The sequence below is a fragment of the Colius striatus genome, chromosome 8 (assembly GCF_028858725.1).
Source record: "Colius striatus isolate bColStr4 chromosome 8, bColStr4.1.hap1, whole genome shotgun sequence".
Taxonomy (NCBI): Eukaryota; Metazoa; Chordata; class Aves; order Coliiformes; family Coliidae; genus Colius; species Colius striatus.
This window is the reverse complement of record NC_084766.1, coordinates 2,539,012-2,551,728: the sequence shown is the minus strand read 5'-3', so window position 1 is coordinate 2,551,728 and position 12,717 is coordinate 2,539,012. Positions and strand designations below refer to the sequence as shown.

Here is a 12,717-nt window from a genome sequence, read left to right as displayed (position 1 = left end):
AGAGTCATCTTCATCATAGAAGATGCTATTGATAGAAGCAGCATGGCTATGGAAACAAGTTGCAGAACCTCAGCTGCTCTGCTGTACCCCTTCACATGTTTTCTTCCAGCAGAGAGTCAATTCCTGGGCGAGCACATCATGCATGTGGATGGTTATTACAAAGCAGCCAACGTGTTGGTTATTTCTCCTTTTAACCTAGAGAAACTTGCTCACACGTCTCTATATTAGAATGAGTAAATTGCAAACTTCTAACAAGTGACATCTTTGGTATCTACTGAAATATCACACAGTCCTGTGACCATGGATTTCATTTTCTAGTGACAATTCACATGGTCAGTCTTATAAATAACAGAGAACTGGGAAGCAGGCTCCTAGACAATAAAAACCCCAGGTGAAAGACACAGAAACACTTGAATTTTGTAAGACTCACCGTCTCATTTCCAAAAAGAACATCAACATAAGGCATGACTTTCATCATAGGCTCTTTGTAGAACTGGCTAATAAATGGTGCAGAAAGATTCAAGCTGAAGATCTTGTTGTTTGCAGAAGCCTGAGCAGCCACCTTTAATACTGCTTCTGGTGACACCGTCAGGAAGAATCCCTGCAAGCATCCAAACAAAGCAATGTCTGTTACTGATTTCATAGGAAGAACCACATCAAGCATGCTGCTTCTAGAAAGTCTCCCCCAACCCACTCTTGTCATCCACGTGGACAGTCTGAAGCTTGTGGAGAATACTCCCTTTCACTAAGGCAGTATGGAGGTGATGAAGAGTGTGCATGTCCAGAATCACAGCCTTCCAAAAGAATTCCCTGCCTCTGCATGCTACTTTGTCGTGGCAGCTAAGACTAATGTTTGTGTTTTTAAAAATAATATCATTCTAAACAACCTTTCTTTTTAGTAACAGACTCAATCAGGCTCTACTGCTCAGTTCCAAAGTCCAATATGATGGCTCCATATACAGTTAGGAGATTAATGAAACCACTTGCCTGAAGAATTATGACCTCGTTTATAATGACTATGTTGAGCATGCTGTCATTGCAGTAGTTATTGTTGCTGTCATTGCAGTAGTTACTGTTTTGCAGGGAAAAACTTGGGGCTTTTCACATTTCTGCACACACATCTGATTCCCCCTACCCCCTCAAAGCATTGCTCTTCATTCTGAACGTGAACATTCAAGTGGGTATCGATTGCGAAACAAAACAAACAGAACTCAACCAGAAATGATTGTTTGTCTACTAAATTGTGCATGCTGATTTCAACCCTGGCTGAAGAACAGCTCAAGGCTACGACCATTTTGAATTTAGCATTGTAGATGGTTACCTCACATGTTCCAGGAGTTATGTAAAGATCCCCTAAAGTTACATTGTTATATTAATTAGATAAAGGCTTAATCTTTAATTAACAAGTTCTGTTTGAATCCTGAAAGCATTTTTACCAACAGTTCCCAAACTCTGGTGAATTATAGTAATTTTTAACCAGTAGCAGCACGTGTGAAATTTAAGGCCAGAGGTAACACCTAAGGCACAGCAACAAACAACTTTGAGGGGGGTCTGACAAACAAAACATCATCTCAGTCCTATCTGTGACATCCCCACCACGGCACTCTAAAAGGTGGAACTGTGAAAAAATCTCAGTTTCCAGTTCTTATTTGTATTATCATGTCTTCACAGAGGATCTGTATTTCACCCTGCACACTTCAGCTAACAGGTTATCTTAGGCACTCAACTCACTGGAAAGAAAGAACACAATGAAGAGTCTACAGACTGGAGGCTACTCAGAAAGTCTTATTCTTCACTTGTCCTTACTCCACGCTCTCCATTCTAACAAACACACGACTGACTCCAAACTTTGGGCAGGATTTGCTGAGTGACAATAAAAATCCAAAGGGCACAAAGAGAATGCTTTGTGTCTTGTGGAGTTCCTCAGTACCTCAAGCGACTGGAAGCCTGTAAACATCCAAGCTCCTCTGCTATTTTTACACGGCGAAGAACGAAAATGAGCAGTTTCTGTAACATCTCGTCTCCATAGCAATCTCGACCATCTTTTAGTTTTTCATTTAATCAACAGAGTTGGGATTCTTTGTAAAAAAACAACTCTTCCAAGCATCAAATAAAAACCTTTCCAAGCTACCAACCTGCCAGCTGTTGGACACACCACAGGTCGATACACAGTGGTCTATGTAAATGGCAACCTGGGCAAATAATTAGGCTTCTTACCAATTTTAGGCTGCAAACTTAATCTGAACTAAACCACATCTGATTGTAATTTAAGGTACAGAGCACTATCCCCATGACAGCTAACTCAGGCCTGCATCCAACTCTCTTTTCCTTGGAAAGGCAACATCAAAGTACTGAGAGGCAGATAGCAGAGCCTGCTTTTCAGATCCCACAAACTAAAGGCCAGAATCTCTCAAAGGCTACAGCTCTGTCTTCTGGGTTTCCTAGAAATCACTTCTGCCATTTCACTACGTTCTTCCAAGAGGGGTGTTTTTAAATGCTTTATTTAAATAACTCTTTGACATGAAACCATTTAGAAATTAGGAGTTGGATGAGAACTCTTTGCCAAGTATAACATTTCTTTGCAAAGAAAAGCTGCAGCAAAACAACAACAACAAAAAGCTGTAGTGGTATGAATCACACAATGGAATGAAAGTAGGAAGAAAATGCATAAAAACTGAACAGATTTGGGGTTAAAGAAACCTAAGGAAATCCTCTTTCTTAAATGTTTAAATTGAGTTTATCTCTGTTTTTAGAGGAATTCCCATTACAGCTATGGGCAGTGCAGTTACAGGAACCTAGCTTCATCAGTTTGCATTACAAGTAGATAAGCCACAGACCAAATTATTGCAGCATGTTACAGTTTTGTTCAGGAGTGAGCTCCACTAAACCAAACAGGTTTTCTTGTACCTCACTGGGATTCAAAGTCACTCCACGGCTTCCTCATAACCACAGCCCACACGCTCTTGTGGCTGCAGCTCCTTTTGGTCCAGACTGATGCATTCAGAGCAATGCCTAAGTCAGATACTCCTGCATATTCTTAACAACTGTTGGCCAGCTTTAGCTCTAAGTATGTCTTAGAATCACTGGTACAAAAGAGCTTCCATTTCACTAGTAACAAGTTCTCTTCCCTCTAACAAGAAGGTTAAGAAGCTCCGCAGGAAGATGCTCCACGCTCACCTACACACCTCAGTCTACTACTCAGAGTTCTGGGAACCTCCTTACCCTCAAAACAAAAAGGTACCTTGAAACAACTGTGAGGAAAATAACTGTAATCAAAGTATGAGACAGTTAGGTAGCATACAGAGACTCTAACAGCCAGGGAAATTTGCCTTGTATATGACACTGAATTACTGTGTATGTCTCCATCTTTGTGAAAGAATGTTGTGCATACAATGACATATGATAATTGGACAGTGCAGTCAAAGCAAGTGAAAAGCAGCAATTTGGTACTAAGAAAACCTATTAAACATTAAAGGCTATCAGACATAGTAGCAGCACACACTATTCCTTTGGTGTGCACTGATTGAGACCGAGTATACCAGATGCTGCTGCTTCATGATGTGCCACTCTTTTCTGCTGCTCAAAATGTAATGAGCCTCTTCTCTGTGCCAGGAGGGAGGTACCATTGTACCACAAGCCTGAGAGCCAGGCTCAACTAATACAGGCACCAGGAAAAGAGGATGATAGACCGAATGACTTACACGTACGTCTGTACGTGTGCATGCACAAAACACAGCAATACTTTCCTCATGCACTGTAAGCAGTCCTTCTGTTTAAATACAGTCCCCTTTGGTAGAGAAAAACATTTACATTGTGGGAAAAAGAGAAACAAAAAGGAAGAAATAAGGAAAACACATTTGTGTATTGCACACATGGAGCTATGGGAGATGCAGTAGTGTGTCTGCCACTTAAGAGCTTTTCAAATGCAATATTAAGATGCACATGACAGCAGTAGACAAAGTCAAGAGAGGCTATCATCTTACTGTCACTTTTGTAATAGTCAGGAAAAGTTTGATGCACCTTTTAAGATATGCCAGGGTACTGAGAGTGCAGGATAGTCTTTTACACACAAGTCTTTCCTTCACAGACACTCCGGTTACCAGAAGGATTTGGTGGGCTTACACACAGCAATTTGTCATCTCTCTCATTTTTCATCACACTCAGACCCAAAAGGTTTCCTCTGACCTACACTAAGCTCGTAGAGCACCAGCTATAGCAGAGGTGAAGGCAGCAAATGAAGGGTATCAAAAGTGTCAGCAGCACAGAATCAGAGCGTGCTGAAGGATCTCCTGAAGGCAGAACTACTCTGGCTTTGGTGAAGGTAATCCTGTCTAAGGTGCTCTGTCCAAACTGAGAAGTCTTGCCATCATTTGTTCGCATGAAATCACGTGCTCACAGTGAATTTGTCTGGATTAGCCTGTGTGACCTGATCTAAGTGGACCTGCTTTGGCAGGGGGGCTGGACTAGACGATCTCAGAAGGTCCCTTCCAACCCCTACCATTCTGACTCTATGTAACGTTTGCACAGTGAGGATCAAGATTCATTCTTTAAATAATTTTCATTACTAACTGTGACCTAGTCTACTAATGTAGTCAGATCCAGGCTGAGATGATCACAAACAGCTTTGCATTCTTTGATTTATTACTATTTAATAGCATAAAAGCAATGTTTGCATAATTACATAGAGAGAGAATTAAGTCAGGATTGCTTTCAAACCTGCTACCTACTAAAATGCATTTGCCCTCTGCTTCTTCCTATAGCTCTTCTTCTTTCCTTGCCACTCACATTTGCAGGGTGGGCTACATTAAAGTAACTTTAACATAGGAGTGACAGGATTTGGAACCAGGGTATTTTGAGTTGATTTTGAAACGGTAACAATGTAAAATCAATGAATTGCAAGTGTGAATCCAAATATTTAAGGTTTAGAAACACATACACACCAGCCTGCTGCTGGTGGAGACCAAGTGCATTCCGCCACCACGAAAGGAACACATCATTTAATCCAAAGCAATCTTACAGGAAGCATTCCCATAAAAATGCAACGATGCTGACATCACACTCCCTTCCAGCTGAAGGGTGGCGTTTTTCAGGCATGGAGGAAGTTTGACAGTTAGGTAGTGACAGTCCTGATAAACCCTGTCAAGCCCCACAGAAATCATCTAACTCCAAGCATGCTGGCAGTTCCAGTAAGAGAGACTGCTGAGGTGCCAAAAGAACAGGATCTGTTAAACAACAGACATAACCAAGTCAGAACTTCTGGACCTGGTTAAGTTTCCCATACTCTGTATGCAAAGAGAATGTCAAGCAACACGCTTGGGCAAGAGAGACCTCCCTCAGCTCTGCTCTGCCTTCAATCTCATCTGCTGCAGTCTATCAGAAGTACCAGGGCTCAGAAGGAGGGAAGTTGCAACACATGGGATGGAGAATGAACCAGTAGGTATCTGTTCCAGACAGAACACACACAAGGCTTCCAGGTGCCCTTACAACCAGAGGAGACCGAAAGGCTTTCGTCTTCTAGCCTCTGAAGTGCACAGAGCACAGACTGGGTGCAGTCCCTGTCCCGCCCGCTGCGAGGCAAGGCACTGAAACCCTCGTTCTTCAGAACAGAAACCAGAAGGAATCTTCTTGGAACATGAGAGCAAAAGCTCTTCATCTCTCTTACTACTGATGTCAATTTAAAAGAGCAGAGAACAATTTAAAACCTGTCTTTAGCACTGAAATATCTGAGCACAAGACTTGGAATGTGTAACACAGTCAAGTTAGCAAACTTACTGACCCCATACTTTTACCTCCGAGTTTTGAGTGACTGTTACTATGCTGTCATATCTCAGTAAGGGAAATAACGTATCAAAGGATAAAGATATTTAAATAGCCATGAAGTGGAAAAAGCCCCTGCAGAAATAATTAACAAACCCCGACAAATTAAGTAAATGACATGACCGTTACTAACGAGGGTGCTCGTGCTTTAAGTCATTTAAGTCACCTCCAGGAAGGACAAAAGCTCTGTATAACATTCCACTTGGGAATTGTTCCCTCTGTAAAAACACATGGATGTTATTTTAACCTACGACCTGTTCTTCATGTCATTTAGGAACTTAGAAAGTACCTACACAGTACCAACTGTATTTTATCTAGTAGTGATCAGCAAGTGGTTACTTCATGAAACAAACCCCCCCGTTGCTCTTTGTCCTGTTCCTACCAAAGACAGTTGTTTTAAATCAGGGAGCAAGGACAGCAAGAACGCAACAGCTTCTCTGAGTAATTGTTTTGGCTTGTTCCTGTATGCATTGTTTACTTTTATGAAAGTATTGCTCTATAACTGGAAAATGACTAAGCTGTAAACTATTGTTTTATCATTCTGAGCGGCCAGTGTTTCTGGTTTTGATAAAAGGCAACTTTCAAACAGTTTTCAGTAACACAGGGAAAAAAAACAGCCCTAACTGTCAGTAAATGTGCTTATATTGACCGTGACATTTTCCTCTATGACGGTGCCAACATGTCAGGAGGAGAGGATTGCTCTCAGGCTTGCACAGCTTCTTTGTTGCTGAAGTGAACTCTGATTGCTGCCATATTAGTATCTATCAGATGACAACAGTAGCAGAAAATCTCCAATATCTGATCTTATATGTTAAAGAAAACAACCACTGTATGCATCTATCAGCCATTCCTTTGAACTCTGAAACAATTTGGGAATATTTTTCAGTTCTGATGACTATTGACTAAATTAAGCACTTCCCAGGATGCTCTTCCAAGCTTTCTCAGGAAGGATTAATTTGGTTTCCAAGGAAGAAAAAGTGTGTCAAAGTGATAGGACAAAACAATTACGTGACTTATCAGGTGCATTCTCCCAGAGGGTGTGGATGAGATCTGTAACAATGGAGTGGAGGTGTAAACACATTTGCAAGAGAGCAGTAATACACCTAGTTTTGGTGTATGGAACTGTCACCTCAAATAATGAATTCTCCTGTTTCCCTGGAAAGCACAAAGTTAAGCTCATTTTGGCAAGATGAATTGAGATCTTAAGATGCCGGTTTGACGTGGCTCCCTGAAGTCTGACCCTCTGTGAAGAAGCAAAAAATCCCTATATTCTCTCTAAAATCCAGCATATGGTTTTAAACGAGTTTATTAAGCTCAGGGTGTGAGATGTTTAGTTTTATTTACAACAAATTTTTGGAGGAAGCATTAAACATCATCTGGGAGACAAGAGCCAGAGCTTTTTGTTACTTTCATTAACAATTCAACCTTTTTTTTTGCCTCTGTTTACCCACTTGCAAAAGAGTTACAATGATAAATACACCTCCATTGGCAGAACCAGTGGGAGGTTTAATTACTTAACATTACTGAAATGACTGAAATTGTGTTGAAAGGTATTATAAAGTACAGCGTATTACCATCAATAAAATGTAAGCTGCAAATCAAACAAGCTTTGATAAAGGATCAAGCCACTTCTCTTTTTTTCTCCTAATACCCCAAAAACACTTTGACACACTTTTTCTTCCTCAAAAACCAAATTAATCCTTCCTGGGAAAGCAATGCCTCTTAAAATACTTGCTAAGTTCTTGATTAAAGACAGGAACTGTTTCTTTCACCTTTCATCCTTCTAAAACAACTCTTTATCGTGTCATTAATATGAGGATAACCTTGTGTTTACACCAAAAAGTAGACTCAGACATTCCAATTATTGTTTAATGAAGCAATAACAAGAAGTCTGAATTGTATTATTACATATTATCCTATATATAAAATACATATTATAGACAATATACAATATGTAATATGTAGTATAGAATATAATAGATGTTATAAGATAATTATGCTACTTATGACATTTAGAACAACGAGAGAATTGCTCTCCAATCTTAATTTCCACGATTCTGAGCACAACCACGGGGTCTCTGCCATGGCAAAGCAGCGTTTCAGGAAGTCTAGAATAAGGTATGGTAAATTTAGGGCCTTGATGCTTGTGCAACATTGGCTTTTTTGTGTATGGCTAGTGTCATTAATATAATTAGGCATCTCATTAATTACGTAAACATCAACCATATGTTGAATTCACTCAAGTTTGGTGTGTACATAATATTTACAGTACATTAGCAAATTGAGAGACTCTATGTAATTCCAAATAGACAGAGAATGTCTAATTCTCTAGATGGTTAATCCTCAGTTTGAAAGGTCTATAAGCAAACACTTAAGTCAATGCCTTGCTTATTCAAATAGCCTTGAAGAAGAAGAAGAGAACCAATGAGTACTCTTCTAATTAAATATGCTTATTTCACAAATGCAGGTAAAACTCTCCAAGACCAAAGCAACAAGTGTCTGTTGGTGTATTAGTAGCCAATCACCGTTGGCTCACTGGGTGTCAAAAGATCTTGCAACAATGCTCCTTGTTAGGTTTGGATGTCTGAAGCCTTGTGGAGAACTAAGTCAAAGCTTGCCTACCAGTTCTGCCTGCTTAAGTATTTTGGTTTTTAATATTCCATGGCCTGAAAATCACAAAACATCTTCTGCTGCATTATTTGTAAGACTTTTTGGTAACATGTGACCGTGCACACAAATCCTGTGACGGTTGGAGTGGATGAGGAAACTGGTTTGGGCTCACCTTGCTGTACTGTAAATACCAGTCCCCTGCTCCCCCCCAAAACAGGAATCTTCATCAACCTCTTGCTCTGTACCGGTATCTCCTGCTATACCTGTGCCTTCAGACATCTCCAGGTGATGCAGAGGAATGCAACTGCTACGTAATATAAACATAGGAACGAGCACAATGCTGTGAAACAGAAATCAGCTCCAGTGTGACTTCTACACCTTATTGATTTCCCTGTCAACAGCATGGTCATGCTATGAAAGGTTTCACTTAAATTCAGGTTAGAAAACAGACAGAAGGTATAATAAAACATAGGTATGTTTTTTCCCTAAGCACTCTCTCACTGAAACACTCACTTAAGCAGAAACCTTTCTTCCTCAACTACCTTTGAGATCTTGTAAATTATAAGAACGTAGCAGCATGGGGATTAAATATTAATCAAAGTCATTACCATCATCGTTAGAACACATTTCAAGAGTCCCAAAGAAAGAGCCTATTATTTCACTAATAAAGATCATATCATCAGAAAGACTACACTGATAACTGTAGCATGAAAGAAACAATCAAGAGGTAACACAAAAGATTTCTGAAGCTTACTGCACTATGCAAATGCTAACTCATCCTGTACCTGAGTTCAAGTACTCACCACGGGCAAAACAGAGCTCTGGATAGCACCACGGTGTATTTACAAAAGGGAATTCTCCCCAGGAAATAAAGAGCACAATAAAAAACCAAGGAACCAAACTCTATCAATTGCATGAGTGGAAAACCCAGAGAAGCTCTACAGCTCCAGTGGAAGCCACTTGGTGTGCAGCAGGTCCAGCCTACGTGCAGTCAGTGCACCTGAGACTCACGTTGTTTGCAGGATGACTTATCCTTTGCATGAAAGCAATGACATGTTTTATGGAATAACAGGACCTTTCTTAATGGCAAATTAAGGTGTAAATGGTTAATAAAACAAATACCCTCTCCTGCTCCCAAAGGAATGTTCTAGCTGATTTTAAACAGCCTACCTATTATGAGATATTCAATGTAATGTATAAGCACCATCACCGTGTAAAATTAAGTGCACAATAAAAGTGCTCAGAACAACTAAAAAAGTAACTGGCAAAATAATAAAAGATCTATTTCTTTCAATTTGTATCTCTTTCTCTTCTGCCCTACCAAGTTTAAAAGCCAGTGCATTAGCATTTCCTTTCAAACACCACTCTCCTCACAGCTCTCGCCCCAGAACCACAGGTCCAAAACAACTTCATTCATAGCAAATGTATAATGTGCAATTAGGTCCTAAGCACTTGGATTAATTACCACATCAGGCTTTATGACAAAACATTTATTGCTCACACTTCCACACATTAAAATGAATTATTTGGAAGAACATTAATGCTCGTGCTCGGCCTTTTAATTTGCATTCTGTAGAGACTGGTGTGTGACTCTGTTTCTGAACACACAAATGAATGAGCATCAGGATCTGTGCTAGTTCTGATCATTATTAAGAAATAAAGTTGAAATATGGACAGTTGCTCAACTCCAACATGGATGTTTTTGCTTAAATTAACTTGGGTAATAATAATTACAACACTTTGAATACAACAGGCTATGTAAGTGCTTAGCATTAAATACCATAGTCTCAATAAGTAAGAGTCTTAATTCAAAGGGAGGGGGAGAAATATCTAACTGTTAATTTTTTAGAGCCAAATATTATTTACATTGAGCTCCTGTTTCTAACAAACTCATAAGCTCACTCAGAAGCTGACTTTTACTACCAGGTCCACTACTGTAACAAGAGAGAGGAGTTAGTCTTTCACTCCCAGATCTTGTAACCTGAGGGGAAGCTTCTCTGCCAAGACACTACTTTCTGTAATGTCCTATTATTGTGGGAGTAGCAGGTTTTCAGCAGGGGCTTCAGTTTTTACTGTTATTCAAGATGCTTGAGTATTTCATTTTCTAATGAATATTTTCCCCAACTTCTCTACTTCCAAACCACTCCACTCCTGTCACATTAGCTGCCCCTACCTGCCTCCTTCACACAAAATCAGATCACAGAGGAAATGTGATGGAGCAAACAGGTTTTTTCACTGTTTAATTGAAATGGGTAACATTTAACAGCAGCTTTAGAAAAGATCAAGTTGGGTGCTGAGCCTATGGCAGAGAACTAACCTTTCTTGAAGCAGAATACCTCTGGGTTCTCGAGTAAAATGGTTTTGAGAACAGGAAACGCCTGAGACTTTGTGAGCAAATCCCTATTTGTACCCTAAGAACGTGTGGCCTGTGACAACATCCCTTTAGCCACCTTGGAAGGGTGATGCACCCACGTAGCTTCTCAGTCTTCTTATGTAAGGATCTGAGTTCCTGGGGGCACAGGTGCCTTCTGCAGATGTGCAGTGTGTTTAGCACTGTTAGCCACCTCTTTGGATCCATTTAAGTCTCCCAAACTGTTACTTTAGGGGAACAAAGTTACATTCAAGAAGATATTTCCAACCTGGTAGTTCTAGATTTGGCACATAGGCCTAACTTACAGTAGGCCTATTGGTTGGTTTCTAGCAGAACCAACATCCCTTCTGTTTGTTTATGACCAAATTACTTTGTCTGGTTTAATTAAACCTGCTTATCCTTGAAATGCCGAGGTGTACAGGGAAAAAGAAGACGGATTTCTACGAGTTAATGTTCCTAAAACAATTGTATTTGAACTTATATAACATAAACTTTTTAAACTCATGAGAATTTGATAACATTTGAAGCAATTTCATGTGGGAAAAGTACTTTCATGGTATTAGAATATCCTTAGAGATATTGCAAATGCCTGAGCATGAAGCAAATGTCCAAAGTTCAAATCTGCTCCAACAAACCTCTGGTGGTTCAGAGAAGATTTCAAAGTCTATGATATGTGAGATTTGTGTGTGTTTGAAAGAAGTGGACAAAGCACATAGCCTAATGTTCTAATGTTCTATCAGCTTCTAAGAGAGTACTTCAGAGCAGAGCACCCTAGATACTGCCTACACCTTTAACAGTCACGTGAGAAATTAGTTCTTTTCCCTTGAAATAAACGCCACAGAGTGTACACATTTTGCAAGTGACCCATCTAAATGCATTAGGAGGAGAACAACATCTTAGAAGTTAAGGTCTTCCTGCAGCTCTTCAACTTCACACGGAGCTTCCCTGAATTCCAAATTATGAAGTCAAGGAGATCTTAACAATGCCTAGAGCCCTACATTTAGACAGTCATTTGGACAGGAAGAAGCCCTGCTACAAGAATAATAACTCTATTAAAACCCCCCGTTCCCCGCTCTTTTCTTGCCATTTACTTGACTCTTTGCCCATCCAATTTGTGCCCTTGAAAACAGAGGGAGTAAGAAAAACAGAAACCAAAGCTATCGCTATGCAATTAACAGCGTTAACTTGTGTGCTAATTTATCCATGCTTCTCTAGATTGCAATATGAATGAGTAACCTGGACATATTGGACATAAAGATGAATAAAAATTCCACTCCTTTAAATCAGCATTTAAGCTCATGTTTTAGTGCTTTTATAAGGAAAGGAAGTGAGGATCGCTCAAAATCACCTCCTCAGTACTCAAGAGTTTTAATCCATTCCTTATGCTAAATAAACATCATTTCTTCTTTTTAAAGAGCCAAACCAGAACATTTTGGAACTGTATCATAAATAACCTCATTTTAGGGAAGGGAAATTATTGGTCTACGCCAAAGTAAAATGCAGCATGCCTTCCTCAAAGCAAACATGTAAAGTGTCTCATGTTTTGGATGTATGTTTATGTATCTGTATCTATGACATGCCTCCATTTATAGGAAAGCCCAGTGGTTCAGTATGTACTGGAGGATTCTCTTTTTACTCCTGTCCCTCCGATGCCTCCTTATCAACATCTATGGTCCAACCCAGTCGGGAGCCTAGTAAGAAACGAACACTGGCAGAGTGGCATCAAACTCTACTGCAGCTCACAGGAAAAGAAAGCAATGACAGTAACTCCAAAACAGACCTCAGAAGCCATGGCTAAATATTTTAGAATCACAGAATGGAAGGGGTTGGAAGGGAGCTTTAGAGATCATCCAGTCCAACCCCCCCGCAGAAGCAGGGTCACCTAGATCAGGTCGCATAGGAACATGTCCAGGCGGGTC

At 40.0% G+C, this 12,717-nt stretch overlaps 1 protein-coding gene across 5 annotated transcripts in view; it reads right to left on the bottom strand.

Moving 5' to 3' along the window:
• ADK (adenosine kinase) overlaps positions 1-12,717 on the bottom strand; it is a 253,036-nt gene that overhangs the window by 74,528 nt on the left and 165,791 nt on the right. For all 5 annotated transcript variants that reach the window (XM_062001445.1, XM_062001448.1, XM_062001447.1 and 2 more), the window contains exon 7: positions 431-601. In XM_062001445.1, the coding sequence (XP_061857429.1) occupies positions 431-601 (171 nt within the window). The remainder of the gene's footprint in view (positions 1-430; positions 602-12,717) is intronic.